General features: G+C 34.4%; 1 protein-coding gene across 1 annotated transcript; it reads right to left on the bottom strand.

Moving 5' to 3' along the window:
- Positions 1-5120: 5120 nt before the first annotated feature.
- Positions 5121-15291, bottom strand: LOC110899235. The gene is given in 13 exon segments (XM_022146118.2): positions 5121-5427; positions 5430-5607; positions 6362-6667; positions 6749-6953; positions 8171-8424; positions 8543-8740; positions 8927-9049; positions 9218-9505; positions 9932-10108; positions 10182-10472; positions 11187-11297; positions 11414-11593; positions 15013-15291. Coding segments are annotated over 13 exon segments (2592 nt in total). The 5' UTR covers positions 15181-15291; the 3' UTR covers positions 5121-5314.
- Between the last annotated feature and the right edge of the window lie 1228 nt (positions 15292-16519).

The raw sequence follows: 16519 nt of genomic DNA, 5'->3' as shown, positions 1-16519 counted from the left end.
CATTTTCAGATTTTGGTCAAATAGTCAACAGGGAAAATTTATTTATTTTATATATATTAAAGAAGAAGGTCGGTGGAGAAATCCACCAACCCCTTCTACCCCATAAACTTTGATATAATGACAAACAACCCCTCTAATTTTATACATGTCATTTTTACCTCTAAAGATTCAAACCCCTTCTACCCCATAAACTTTGGTATAATGACAAAACAAATCCTCTAATTTTATACATGTCACTTTAACCTCTAATATATATATAATAAGGTCGGTGGAGAAATCCACCAACCCCTTCTACCCCATAAACTTTGGTATAATGACAAAACAAACCCTCTAATTTTATACTTGTTACTTTTACCTCTAAAGATTCAAACCCCTTCTACCCCATAAACTTTGGTATAATGACAAAATAAACCCTCTAATTTTATACATGTCACTTTTACCTCTAAAGATTCAAAAGTTTCGAATTTATCCTAAAATTAATTTTTTGCGTTGTTTTTTTTTTGATGTACGTGTCCGTATAAATTTGAGTTCGTCTACGCTTTAACGTGATTTAAAAAAAAAATGAGTCGGGTCAGTTACAAAATGTTTTACTTTTATGTACGTTTTGATGTAAATTTTGTTTGAAAACAAAATCGGGTCAAATATAATATGTTTCATTCGACGAGATAAATTTGAGTTACTATATGTTTCGACGTAAGTTTAGTTCAGAAACGAGTTGGGTCGATTTTAGTCTATACTTTATCACGTTGCGTACGATGCCGCCACAAGTATTTATTTTATGTACGTTTTGGATTGGTCTACGTTTCGACGTAAATTTTGTTTGGAAACAAGTCGGGTCAAATATAATATATTTTCATTCAACGGCATGAATTCGGATTACTCTATGTTTCAACGTAAATTTAGTCCGGATACGAGTCTGATTGATTGTAGTCTATAATTTATCACGTCGGGTATGGCGCCGCCGCAACGCGCGACAGGTAAAAAAACTAGTATAATCTTAAAAGTAAATGTCGGTGGATATTACATCAATCCACCGACTTTACTTTACTTAAATATTGATAATATAAACACTAAATCAAATGTAAATGGTGCTGTAGTGGTTTGTAAGGTTTTCTTTGAATCCTTTCAACGTCGGTTCGATCCTACCTTTCTCTGTTTCAATTCAACTTTTTTGGTACTCCCTGGGGTGTTGGCCCATTATTGTATTTATTCCAATAGAATAATTAGTTTGTACGTTTGGTTCACCTAATGACTTTAATGTTTTCTATATTCTTAACATTTGATGTTTCAAATTCAGAAATTATCACCATCAAGTTTTACTGAAATAATTCTTCTTATGAAAAAAGGTTTATATATTGTGAATTATGTTTCTATTAAAAATACACAGGGCCGGCCAACCCGTGCCGTCGCTCGAAGCCCGAATTTTTAAAGGGTCCGAAAAGTTTTTATAAGTTTTTATATATATATATATATATATATCCATGTATTATGTAAGAAAAATGTTGGTGGTGGAGTGAAAAAGTTATCTCAAGATATGCATCCATGTATTATGTAACAATTTTTGGGCCTAATTTCTTTTTGTCGCCCGAGGCCTAAATATTTTTTTAAAGTTCTCGGGGACGGCTCTGAAAATACATACACTAGAGTCAAATAAACTTGATCAGTAAGGCATTAATAATCATTGAAGTGTTCTGTTCTATTCTATTTTGTTGAAGTGTTCTGCTTTGGAAACGAGTAAGGTCAAATATAATACGTTTTTGTTTAAAAAAACATTTTTTACGTGCATATTTTTATGTATGTATCGGTATAAATTTGAGTTGTTCTACGTTTCAACATAATTTTTTTTTGTGAAGCAAGTCGGGTCAGATATACTACGTTTTCATTCGATGGCGATGTAATTTTTTTAAGTAAAGAGTCGGGTCAAATATACAGTATAAATACGAGTTACTTTAACTTTCGACGTCGCCGCAACGCGCGGCGGGTCAAAATCCTAGTAAAAATAAAAATTTAAAAAAAGTGAATTGCAAGGATTGTCCTTTATCTTTATACACATTTGCAGGCGTTGTCCTTTATGTTTAAAATTGACGAATTTTGTACTTTTTGTTTTCAAATCATACACGTTTTGTCCTTTAGCCTTAACCCAGTTAGATTTTTCTGTCAAATCTGGTCATGTGCAATGCACATGAGGGTAAAATTGTCTTTTCACCATATTCTTAAAAAATATATGTAAAAAAAATTCATATATCATAACAAAACCCTCTTCTTCCCCAATTCTCCCTCTCTCCCACTTACCACCACCACTATCACTACCATGTTCGTCACTATTGCCATTTTCCTCTTTGTTAGAAACTAGAAATATTGATGGATTTTTATACTTTTGACTTTTACTCTAGTTTCAACTTATCAGATTGGCTTGATTAATGGGGTTAGGTTTACGGAAGAAGTCATGGAATGGGTTGGGTATACTTCTGTTTTAGTGGCATCAATCTGTGTCCAGGGCATTCACTGTGGTGTTTGTGATGATGATGATTGGGTTTATATTTATGAATTAGAGGTTGAAAAAATGATAGGTCGAATGGAAATGAAGGTAATTTTAGAGCCTACAGTGTATCCGTTAAGTGCCTCTTATCTCTCAAAAACTGTCAATTCTTCAGATCCGATGATGGGTTTCTTCATATCCAGCACCAATTCCTCAGATCCGATGAGGACTGTTCTTCAGATCCAATCTTCGTCGACTGTACAGACTGACATCAGTCACCGTTGATGGAGACTATTCAGATCTGACGTGTGGGTTGGTAGATGGTGGTAGGTGGAGGGTTGTGATGGGGGTTAGCAGATGGCGGTGGTGATGATTGTTGAAGGAGGGCTGGTAGTGGTGTTGTTGCCTTGTTGGCGATGGTGGTTGTGGTAAGGATGGTGGTGGTGGTAAATTAGAGAGACAGAGAGGGAGAAGTGAGAATGAGAGAAAGCCCATGGTTTTTTTATTTATTATATCTTTTATTTTTTTTTTCTATTACAAGTATTTTTAAGGAATAGGGTGAAAAGACAATTTTACCCTCATGTGCATTGCACATGATCAGATTTGACAGAAAAATCTAACTGGGTTAGGGCTAAAGGACAAAACGTGTATGATTTGAAAACATAAAGTACAAAATTCGTCAATTTTAAACATAAAGGACAACGCCTGCAAATGGGTATAAAGATAAAGGACAATCCTTGCAATTCACTCATTTAAAAATTAGAAAAGATTTTGGTGTAGTCGCTGGTAACTCTTTATACAAATAAAAATTTTAGAAAAATAGAGTAAAATGCTAAAATCGTCCCTAAGGTTTTATTTTTGTTGTTATTTCGATCCAATTGACAAATTGGGTTAGAAATTTATGTTTTTTTTTTTTGCGTCTTCCTCATTTAAATGATAGAGCTCCTAATGGAGTTCAGGCATAAAATGACGATTATACCCTCCATTTAAATGAGGAAAACGACAAAAAAAAAAAAAAAGGAAATTTCTAACCCAGTTTTCAAATTGATTGAAAATGACAACAAAAATGAAACATAAAGCATCTAGATACAAAAAGTTTTACTTTTGGATTAAAGTGACAAAAGTGACCTAAACTCATAAACTATTTTAGCATTTTACACTAAAAATTATTTCAACTAAAAAACTGATAATTTTGGTGAAATAATATTTTATATTTCTAATCAACTTGTCTGAGGAGGGTAAGATGTAGACAGTCTTACCTCTACCCAGTAGGAATAGAGAGGCTGCTTCCAGTGAGATCCCCGGCTCGAGTATGATGATGATGATGACACTAAAAATTATTTCACCTAAATTATCAGTTTTTTTCTTTTCCTTTTTCAAATGGCCTTTTGAAAATATTTACTAAAATAGGCCATTTGAAAACAATTTATCAAAGTGGGTGTTTTTTATGTTTCTTTATTTTTTTTAACTAATATTATAATTCTGTTTGTTCTGTTTTTTTTTCTACTCGATCAACCTTCTATATCAGTTTAGTTTTCTTAGAGCTTTTTAACTAGTTATTATTATTGTTGTTGCTGCTGTTGTTGTTATTATCATTACTATTACTATTATTTTATATTTCTAATCAACTTGTGTTATATACAACTAAAAGAATCATCTCAATAAACTTTAAAAAGAAATAAGAAGCGTAAAGAAAACACCAAAACTTGACGGTCTCAATATCATGGCTAAATTACACTTTCCGTCCTTTATGTTTTAATGTTTCGACAGACGTTGTCCTTTAACTTTAAAAATTACACTGTATGTCCTTTATGTTTGCAATCATTAAAGGGCGGTGTCCTTTCAGCTTAACCCAGTTAACTTTTCTATGTTAAAACCCTCACGTGTAACTTTGTAAAACTCCTTAACAGCACGGATCATATGTGTAACTTTGTAAAACCCCACACCTGCAACCCCTTTCTTATAAAAAACAGAGACGCATGTGATTTCTCCACCCAGGATTCGAACTCGGAAAAAGAAAAACCTCAACCAAATAATTCTTGTTCTTCAAATAATGTAATATAAATTAAATACAGAGAGAATATAGAAAAAAACGGATAGAAGTTAAATGCAAAATGAAGAATATTATAGTCGTTTATATAGTAAGTTCTGACAGAATATTAAGTCTTATCAAATGATTAGTGCGCAAAACGAGGAACATTACGTCTAGTCAAATAATTAGCACACGAATCGAGCAATCTTACGTCGAATCAAATACTTTGCACGCAAATCGAGGAATCTTACGTCAAGTCGCACACGTATCGAGGAATATTACGTCGAATCAACAAATAAGTAAAATTTCAAGCCACTGTATACGACCCGTATAACATCATACGGGCCGTGGGCCGGAGGTCGTAAACAACATATATGAACACCCGTAGCCTTTGTCATGTCAGATGATTCTATACGGGCCGTATAACGTTATACAACCCGTATATGGGGTGTAAAATTAAGATTATAGTGTGGCTTTATTAATACAATAATACCCTATACTAAAACCTTAGATGGGTTTTCATTATTTTGACTACAAACCTTCATCATTTTCATGTTGAGGCATTTGTTTACAGCTATTGATGTACAACTTTGAAGCAGTTAACATTTGATTTGATAATGTGTAAGCATAAGTTACTTGTTTGTACAGATAACACGAGCTCGCGTTAATTCGGTTAATCTCAATGATAATCTTGACAGCTACAGTTATGATATGAGAATATTATGTTAGAAGAGCAGACCTTTGGTCTCTTCATTCCTGAACAACTATGTGCAATAAGTTTACCAGTCCCTCGAAATTTTATTTCAAGTTCTACTTTGCGGTGTGCTCCAAATTCTTTTTTGCTCATTGAAGCTTCCAATGACAGCAGATTGTTTGTCATCAGCAAGCCTGTCTGCAAAAACATCATAATACGATGATCGAACTTATGCAATATTTTGATTGATTTCCTTTGTTCTGGATCGACGGTAATTTGTCCATCTTTAGATGTGTCTCCTGTTGCGTCAACCTTGAGTGGTTTCGCTTGAAAGGTAGGATTTAAAGCTTGTCGATCTGTCGTTAAGATAACTGCACCGAGTATCTCCCCCAAGAACGTATCCTACAATATGTTAAAATGAATGGTTGAGATGTGTGTAAGAAGATCACGTGGATGCTAACATGGACGAGTGGCTAATGGGTCACCATGGGTTTGGGTAAAAGCGGGTTGGATCGACCTGAAACACTTTGTCAATAAAATCTTGATTATTTTTATAAATAAGTGGAGTGTGAAATATGATTAGAAAAACAAGACAAAATGATGTAGGATGCTTTTTGTAGTGTTACCAAAAAAAATAAAAATTGTGCGGTTTTCAACATGTTCGACCCATTCAAAATATACTTGTTTCCTCCCCCCCCCCCCCCCCCCCCCTCTAATTTCACCAACTAGAGAAAATTAAGCGTGTGAATGAGCTGAGGTGAGCCGCTTATTATTTATTAATTACTTAGATTATATAATTCTAATTTTTAAATATAACATAATATATATTATTTAGCTATTACTTCATATATAACTAGAATTATTATGTAAATACATATTCAAAATATTAAATAAAAATATATAAATAAAGGCTCGTTTTGGTTCACGAGTTTAGTCAAGCTCGCTATGTGAAGCTTGGGCTTGGGCTCAAGCTTGGCTCGATTCGAGTATTTAGCGAGTTGATCTAAAGTAGCTCATGAGTGGATCAGCTCCTTTACACCCCAAGATAAAATATAACGCGTATCGAGCCAATCATAAATACGTGGTTGAATTTGACAAGTCTAAAAGAAAAGGTACAATTACTAAGAACAAAATTAGAGTTCTTTGGGAGAAATACCATGTGTTGATATCTATGGTTCCTTTGTTGCAACTGATACATCCTTTTCAGCAATCGTCGGCTGAAACGAGCTTCGGGTGTCTTGTTCTCGAAGTCCAGTTTTTTTATAAAATGCGGAAACACACAAACCTTTCGTTGCATGCTAAGTGGGATGAGTGTGACATCAAGCATTGAATCAAACACCACTTTTGCAGCTAAAGGGTCTAGAAACATGTTCATTTCAGCATATATGTTTAAAGGAACATTGATGACATTTCCCTTGTCATGTCTATGGTAACCGATATGTCCGCCTACTATAAATACATCCTGCAGTTAAATTTAATGATCTATAGGTATTCAGGATTCTTTAAGGATAGTGTGGTTATGAACTTTACTAAACTCGCTAACCTGAATGATGGAACTGGCATTTGCATCTGCAAGTATTATTTTTGCTAAAGTTGTCAACGGTCCGTTAGTTAAAATAGTAATTTTAGATCCAACATCAGTTGATTTCACTATTGATTTCCAAACTTCTAGTGCTAGTGGTTGTCTAAGTTGAGGATGATCGGTATTCCTAGGAGCTCCAAATTCAACAGAATTTTCGGCTGTATACCTGCCAAAAAAAGTCTAAAACCAATATATTCTTTGTAGTATTCAACAACTTATTTATAAAATGATTTTAAGTGGGATTTACTAGGTACATTCTATGTTTGGAAAATTGGATTTTAATAATCCCAACTTTGACATATTGGCCGGCAACAATCCCAACTAAAGAAATGTTTCGTGACTGTACCAACTTTTAACCTATTTCCCTTAGCGATCCCATACTAAGTAAAAGTTAACGCAGAGTTTTTGCTGACGTGAGCTGCTTATGTGGCAAAAAGTCAATTTTTGCTGACGTGGGTTGCTTATGTGGCAACACTTTGATGACGTGGACTACTTATTTGGTAGTCTACGTCAGCAAAAACTAACCGGGTTAACTTTTAGTTAGTGTGGGATCGCTAAGGGAAAACATGTTAGAAGTTGGGACTCGGGACTGTCACAAAACATTACTTAGTTGGGACTGTTGTCGGCCAATATATTAAAGTTGGGGTTATTAAAATCCAATATTCCTTTTTGTTTGTTTGTTTTTACTTAGGCAAATTGGATGTAAATAATCTCAACTTTCTCAATTTGGCCGATAATAATCCCAACTCTGTTATTTGCCAATAATAATCCGAACTGGTTCACGTTTTGCCGATAATAGTCTGCGTTAAATATAGCTTAACAGAGTTAAGTTTTTTTCCGAATTACAAATCGATGTTAAAGGGCTTTTAACTAGAACAAGGATACGAGTTGATTGATGTAAAATTTACCTCGAAATATACTGCCCCAAACAACGAAAACGGTGCTTCAATTCGGGTGTTTAAACTTCCAATTAACAAAAATCAAGCCGTTTGAAGCACCGTTTCGAGTTAAGTTTTACATAAATCGACTCGTATCCTCGTTCTGATCAAAATCCATAAAACATCGGTTTGTAATTCGGAATAAAACCTTAACTCCGTTAAGGTATTTTTAACGGGGGACTATTTTCGGTCAAAAGTGGACCAGTTCGGATTGTTATCGGCAAATAATTGAGTTGGGATTATTATCGGCCAAATTGAGAAAGTTGGATTATTTAAATCCAATTTGCCTTTTACTTATAACACGATTTAAAAGAGAAACAAGGCCCATTTGGGGACACACCAAAAAATATAGATGTTACTAAAGTGTCCGACCCACCCAATTTGCCACCTCTTTAACCTTTTAATCTATTTAAGATGGCAAACACGTAAATAATAGTAAGAGTACCTTCTTGGACTTCTCGGCAGATCATGTGCAAGTCCAAAAAGAGTATCCGAATCTAATAGGCCGCCACTCCCGTGGGGGATAGCCTTCAAGTATTTGCAGCCTCCAACACTTGGGTTATTCGGGTCAGACTGGTTTAAACCAAATGAATCCCCTAAACCAACAATAATATCGTCACGACCCATCATATGTAACAAATCATATATTACATCTATTGTTGCTGCATTTGCCCATCCTGTCGGAGTTACTAGTATTGCCTGGGATAAAATCAAACAAAAACTGAAAAACATGTTCATATATAAGTATGCAGTAAAATATAAAGATAATTGCATGAAATATCTGTTTAGGACATTAAAAAAATGAACATTATAGTACCTTAAGATTTATCGTATCCACGGGTACTTTTAGAAGATAAAAGAGAGCAAGAAAATCTCCTGCACTCATATCCATGTCAAACACAACCGTTTTCCCGAGTTTTTTCCCTTCAAAATCTGGTTTGTATACAACTTCCTTGTAATAAGGAAACTGAGATGAAAAGTTGAATCTGCCTTTATTTTGTGGTAGGTTTAGTACCTGGTATACGTTTATAAAATCGAATAAATTAATCACATATGTTTCTATATAGTGTAACAATGTATACCCCACATGGTCAATGTTTTAACCTCTAGGAATACAAGAAGCACATGTTTAGAGCCGTTACCCGCCCACCTGGACCGTCCACTTTTCAACCTCTAGGAAGTATAGTTCGAATAAACTTACGTTGAGAAAACTGACAAAAAATTCTCGGTCCAGCGAGCTATTCTTGTCACGGTTTTGCTTTGCCCTTGTTGCAAGCAGTACACGCACTGAATCCGGCCCACTGACTTTCTCTGTGTAACCATCCTGATTTTATAGTTTCAGTATCTAAATAGTTGACGAAAATGTTACAAAAACAGGCATAATTGTATTTTTATTTATTAGTTTTGTGTAATGCAACAATAGGCATAGTTGATAACCACCACACTAAAAGATAGTAGTATTTTACGATATATTGATTTAGCAAGAAGTTACCTTACATCTCCCTATCCCGTTATTTTGGAGGCAAAATGGATCTCGAATGCCTGTTTGAACATGACCACTATGAACTCCATTTTCCGTTAAGTTGAACTTTGGAACACTGCGGCCATCGAATAAATTATTTGAGCCATCATCAGATATTCCATAAGGTTTATTGGAAGTAATCACAGTTATATTCATATACTCCATTTCAGCGAATTCATTTTCTCCATTTCTTTTGTGCACGTTACGCATAATTGAAGTGGAAACACCTGACATAAATGAGTCCCACATAAAACAGTTCTGCAAAAATGAAACCAGGCATAAAAAGGTTATTTGTCACTATATATAAGTTACCAAATGTATACATAAAATAATAAAAAAAATGAAAAAGTTCAAAATATTATTATTTTTCCTATAGGGACCAAAATATTAACAAAGGGTAGAAATGTAGAATGGACATTTAATAAGATTTACGACTTCCATGCTCAGCAGTGGCGCCGGTTAGAAGGGGCCGGGGGGGGGGGGGGAGACCCCGAACTTTTCGTTCAGTAGTGTTATGTATGTAGCTTTCGTATAGAAATTTTTGGGTATATACGTTTTCGACCCCCCGGTTCTATAGAAATTTTTGGGTATGTACGCTTTCGACCCCTCCCCCCCCCAATCGGAAATCTCAAGCTTCGCCACTGATTGCTCAGGGGCCATGAGTGTTACAAGTTTCAGTGTTACCTCATAGAATTTATCGTCAAACCAAGTATCTCGCACCATCTTTAACGTCTTAAAAACATATTGTGCCTCAAACGTATGTTGATTCCGCTCAAATTCCTCAAAGAAGTTTTGAGTAATGGGAATTGTGTTTGTTGCATCTAGTGGAACAAGTGTAACCGGAATCCCAGAATGAATAACCTGTAAAAGTTAGTTATGAACGATAAAACGCAACAATAAGTACTAATCGTAAAGAGGGTCTATAGTTAGTTACCTGGTATGCAGCAAAAGGGTCACCAAAAAAGTTGAACTCAGCATAAGGATTGCTTTTGAAACATGTATATAAATTACCATGATTGCCACCAGTTGGGTTCTTTGACCTCACACCACCACCCATGATATAAATATGCTCTATATTTTTCTTTAAATGTGGATTGGTCATAAGAAAAATAGCGATGTTTGTATGTGCTCCTATTACAAATAGACTAATGGGTCCATACGATATCTTCTCGATTAGTACTTGCTGAGCGGTAGGTTGTTTAAGAGGTGAGTATCTCCTGCTTCCCTAGTTCATAATCAAAGGTTAACAGATGCATTAACTGTCATAAGAACAGGGAAATATGACGACATTAGCTGTTTTGTTATGGTTTTTTATAGTCTAGACTACAAGTAGAGGTTCACAAATCACAAATGGGCCTGGGCTTGAACCCGTCTAGCCCATCAAGAAAAGGACCGGTTGGCCCGGGACCCTCAAAGCCAGCTTAAGCTTGAAAGCCAATTTGGGCTGAAATATATTTTCCAAAACCGAGTCCAATCCAAGCCTGATGGCCCTAGGCCTGATTAAGCCCGAAAGCCCAGTCAGTAGCCCAAATGGCAACTCTTTGTATTTTACTTTTTATAAATTCTAGGATATTATTTATATAACTTTTTTTAGGTATATTATTTAAAAATATTTAATTTTTTGTTAATGCTTTATATTACTTATTAAATTTAAGAATGTTATAATTTAAGAAAAAATATATTTTCCATTTTTTCATAAGTTAAAATCGCGTATAAGTTTTTTGTTATAATTTATATAAAAAACTTTACATAAATCTTGCTAAATATATAATAAAAAAGGTCTGAAGGAATGGGCCTGGTTAGGACTGTTCAGGCCTATATTTTTATAGAACGACCTAGCCCTAGCCCTAGCCCAAGCCCGGGCCCATTAAGGCCAGGGTTTTGTGCAACTTTTAAGTTGGAGATTCATAAAAAAACATTCAAATAAATAAATAAATACCTGAGGAAGAAAGCTTTTCCTATAGCCAAAGTTTGTATCTTTATACAATCTTCCTCCAGCTCCCACAGGAATAGTCTGTCTATATCTACAAGGTCCAGCTGTACCACGTCCCTGAGTGTATGAATTAACCAAAACCATATATAACTCGTTAGTTAGTTAGTTCGTTAGTTAAATAACTGTTTGTGATTAAAGTGCAGATTGATCAGTGGACATGATTAGTTGGATACCTGGTCAATTATAGGAATATATCCACCAACATTTGGTTGTATCGTACCATCTTCAAGTATACCACCCTCGCCTCCCACGCCAACTGCTATGTCATCCCGACCCATCATGTAAAGGATATCGTATATGTGATTTACCGAATGCCCACCGTCTGACCACTCGTTTGTGTTGATGGTTACTGCCTGTACCAACATATAAGTGTCCTCAGTTAATTAAAATCTTGGCTTGATTCAGTCTGCTAATGAAAATTCTTTTCTAACAATAAAACACTTGTGTAACACTCCAAAAACGGGTTTGGTAATCATTACATATATGACCGATAAAGTAGAAACAAAATCCAATTGGATAGCGATGGCCATAATAATTTAAGGGTTAAACTAAAATATCCAAAAGAACGAGGGGTATATCATAAAAATTATAAACTTATTGTAAAGCAATATATCTTTCGGAATCTTATGATAAAAAGGCAAAAACTTATAAAAATGAAGAAAAAAGTATCTAAATTATTAAAGGAGTTTTTTTTTTTAATCAAAATTAAATGTGGCTAAGATGTGAAAGAAGCCGAACTCCACGTAAACAAGATATTGACCCGGTTTGTAAACTAGTCGAATTAGAGCTGTCCCTGGCTGTGCTAAAACCGAACTCCACATTTAGTTTCGTCTTTGAGGGTAGAGTAGAGTAGAGGTGTAAAAGAGTCAAGTCACGCGTAGCTATTAGATAGTGGCTCACTAATTTTAAGATGAGTAAAATGATAAAATGGTCCTTGAGTTTAGACCGTGGGGTATGGTGGGGGGTGGGTTGGGGGCATGGTGCGATACATGGAGTATGGGGCACCCAAGACCAAAAGCCAATTTCAAAGGGGTATGGTGGGGCGTGGCTAGTGCTCTTGGCCAATGAGGTTTCACCATGTCATGTGGGTAGCCCCGCCCAACGCCCGGGCTGAATCCCACGCCAATGGGGCCACGCCCAAACCCAAGCCCACCCGGGGCGGTGACTTGGGCGTTTCTCTCCAGCCCCCGCCCCATACCCCATAGTCTTAGGTCACTTTTGTCACTTCAATCTAAAGATGAAATTTTTTGTATCTAGGTCCATGAGGTTTCATTTTTATTGTCATTTTCATCCAATTCGCAAATTGGGTTAAAATTTTCTGTTAACTTCTCCCATTTTTTGTCGTTTTTCTCATTTAAATAAAGGATATAATCGTCATTTTATGCCATAATATATTTTAGTTAAATGAAGAAAACAACAAAAAAATAGAAGTTAATAGAAAATTCTAACCTAGTTTGTCAATTTGATGAAAACGGCAAGAAAAATGAAATCTCAGGGACTCAAATACAAAAAGTTACATTTTTGGACTGAAGTGAAAAAAGTGGACTAAAATAAGGGAAATTTTTTTGCATTTTACTCTTTTAAGATTTGGTATATTAAATAGTAATCAACCCTTCTATTTTGAATAGTCACATAATTCTTTATTTATCATGTAATCTTTTTTTTCTAATTTATCATTTTATATATTTTTCTATAAAATATTATATTTCACTATATTAAATAAAGAAATCTTGTGAACTAACATAAAAGATTGACATTATTTTAACGAACTGTGTTTATATAATATTCTTATTAAATATAAATAAAGAGATGAACAATAATATATGTAAACCTAGTTTTATTTTCCCACATCTTTTATCATCAAACAATGATCAAACTAAAATATTTAACTTAAATAAAATACTTGTTGTACAATATAAATAATAGCTAAAATAATAAATTGTGTGAGCACTATAATGTAATTGAAAGATTATATACTATTCTGTTATAATGTTATAATATTTATTAAATTTGAATTAGTTATTAATATACGGCCATAAACATTTAAGGGTTTAACTGAAACTTTTTAAAAGAAAGACGGATATATACATGAAATTTGATTGTTATTTGTAAATCACTAAATCCATTTAGAATCTCATGAGTCATGATTAAAAAGCGAAGACGTCCAAAAATAAAGAAAAAGTATCCAAATTATTAAAGAAGTTATTTCTTTTTCCAAGTCAATGATGGTTAATATCAATTCTATTCATAATTAATTAATCTATATTCAAAGGGTTTTAGACGGATATTTCTACCTAATTAATCTATATTCAAAGGGTTTTAGACGGATGTAAATCTGTGAATATGTAGTTCGTTTTGGTTTTGGTGCCGGCCCGGTTTGGGTCAGTGTTTCTTTTAATGAAGTATACTTTAAAACATGGGTTTTAGACAGATATTTCTACATAGAAAAACATGTGTCACCGTTTTTTAACCCTGTATTAAACCATTACACATGCGACCAGACTAGAGTCTTCAGGGCCGGACACACGTAGTACGGGTCAGGGTTCACAGATCCCAAAAAATTAGTAGAACTTGTATATTAAATCTTTCAAAGACCACATAGAAATAATTAGTTGAACCCAATATTATTAAAAGCAAAGATGATGTGGTGGTTAATCCCCTTATTTACCAACATATGGGTCTCATGTTCACATCTTACATGCCCTTCTAATTTGCTTCAATTGAATGTCTCTGAATGATTTCATTTCCCATTTAATCATCAAATAACACTTCCAATATGTAGTGGCATTAATAAAAATAAAAGAAATAACACTTCCAATATGCAGTGGCATTAATAAAAATAAAAGAAAAACTTAAACAAAAACAAAATTTTGAAGTTATTTAAAGTAACTATGTTGTTTATGTAGTTGTGGGTTTTAAAGTTATTAATCACCACCACTATATGCTTAAAAATTGGTTGTTAATAATGTAGTGTTTGCATGTCTACTCAATAGTTCTATATTATTTCCTAGCCCCGTTCCGAAAATTTTAATCTTTAGTTGTGAAATAAATGGACCTAAGTAGAAAATACTCCTGGGTCTGATTAACAATTTAAAATAATAAAATTCTATATCAGCAACAAAAATAAAAATACGTACGGCACCAACGGGTGATCACATGAGATTCCAACATATCTATTGGAAAAAGAATAAGGGGTTCTTTGTTTACTTCTTAACGAGTCTCTTTTAATGGTTCAGATTTCTTACTGGTTCAGCACTTAGTGGTTCAGACTGTTTGTTTTACGAGCAGATGTCTGAATGGTTCAGACATTTGTCTCTGAATGGTTAAGATTTATACAGAGTCTGAGTGGTTAAGACCTCTAATCTGAATTTGTCAGACATTTGTCTCTGAACGGTTAAACATTATACAGGCTCTTCATGGTTTAGACATCTCACTGGTTCAGCACTTAATAGTTCAGACCTCTTACTGGTTTAGCACTTAACCATTCAGATGTAGCCAAACAGTGAAATATAGCTTTGATTGGGTGGTAGAGTCTCTTGTTGTTTTTTTTTTTTTTTTTTTTTTTGAGAAAAATACCATAATTCAATTCCTAGTATTTGATGGATTAGGTATGATTTGGGTAATTTAGGAGTAAGGTCACTGTAACATTCATCGTTCAAAAAAATATATAATAGCAACTGAAATCATTAGATAATCGCAGAAAATCACCAAAAACGTAAAAAATAAAAGCCGTGTGTTGATTATGCATGTAGGTAAAAAAGAGAAAACGAACCTGCAAATCGAATTGAAATTTATTAAGCTTCAAGAGGTATAACATAGCGAAGAAATCGTCGGAATCGACATCAGTATCGAGCAGAATCCGGTGAGGACGGGCGGCGATTCCAACGGCAACGATAATTACGGCAAACAATGACCTCCGCCACAGCCACAACATCTCCATTTATTAAGTTGCTAGAAAATCAAAGCCTGTGAGTGAGCTTATTCGCTGAAAATGTTAGAGAGAGAGAGAGAGAGAGAGAGAGAGAGAGAGAATGAGTGAGGGGAATGGGGATTCTGTAGTTGATGGTGGACCAGAATATCAATATTCGAATAATGATGACGGTGGACTATAGAATGTCAACATACTTTTACACACCTAAAAAGTTTTTGTTTTTTTATTTTTTTTACTTTTTTTCTAAGATATAAGTTTAGTGGATTTTAGTGGCCATACATGTGTGAGATGGTGAGACGACAGAGGCATTTTCGAAAATCGTTGAAAATTGTGGGCCCTAGCCGAATAGAAAACAGAGACCCCTAAAATTTTCGTCTACACCGGTGGACGCGGACATGGGGAATCAATATGACGATTGTATACCAATTTCACAGCGCAACGGAAATAGATAGGTAATAATAAGGTTCGAGTATTAAAACTCCCATAATATATTAAAACTTTGAGTATATACAATATAACCCAAAGGTGGATCGAAATAAAGTTTAAAATAGACTTTAAGACATCATGGGTGTTTGCCATTGGAGTCGCAGATTCCAAAGCTATCAAAATCGAACCTTATCCAGCCTATTATCTAAGTTCCTCACCTATAAGTCAATCTTTAAAAATATTCAAGCGTGTCCGGATTTATGTTAAGAAACAAAAACATGTAAATTTTTTGACCGGACTATTGGAAGGAAAATCAACACTTAGGCCAGCTAACAATTTGGTGTTTGGATAGGTAGGAGGGAAACACGCGTTTGTGGATCTAACATGGGTTTTCTCTCTTGTGAGTTTGGGTAGTAGTGTTTTCATGGTGGGTCAGGTTGCTTTAAAAGTTATTTCATGCAAGGTGACCAAATATAAGAAAGCGTGCCTTGACAATAAACACGTGTTTATACCATTTGCATTTGATACTTTTAGTTTCATTGCGCTTGAGGCTTTGGAGCTAGTTAGTAAAGTTTAGAAAGTTATGCATACTACTGTTATGACCCCAAAATCTACAAATGTAGTTTTTAAAATATTTAGTTCGACTATCGGCTTGCGAGACAGCTTGTTCCTCATTGTCTTCTATTAAGATGTATTAGATCATACACAGTGTATGTAAATTAAAATATAAAACTGATTTGACATAAGGTATGTTATGGACAAACTAGACTTTCACTCATTTTGTAGAAATAATTTTGTGAAATTTAATACTGTTTCTTTCTTTTGTTTATGATTTTCCCACTTGATTTTGGTGAGGTAAACAATCGGTATCAAAACCTTCAATTTTAAGGCAAAGCTATAAATAATTGAGGTCTGGCACATA

Source organism: Helianthus annuus, chromosome 13, assembly GCF_002127325.2.
Source record: "Helianthus annuus cultivar XRQ/B chromosome 13, HanXRQr2.0-SUNRISE, whole genome shotgun sequence".
Lineage (NCBI taxonomy): Eukaryota > Viridiplantae > Streptophyta > Magnoliopsida > Asterales > Asteraceae > Helianthus > Helianthus annuus.
The sequence above is the reverse complement of the archived record's forward strand: the minus strand, read 5'-3'. Positions and strand labels throughout refer to the sequence as shown.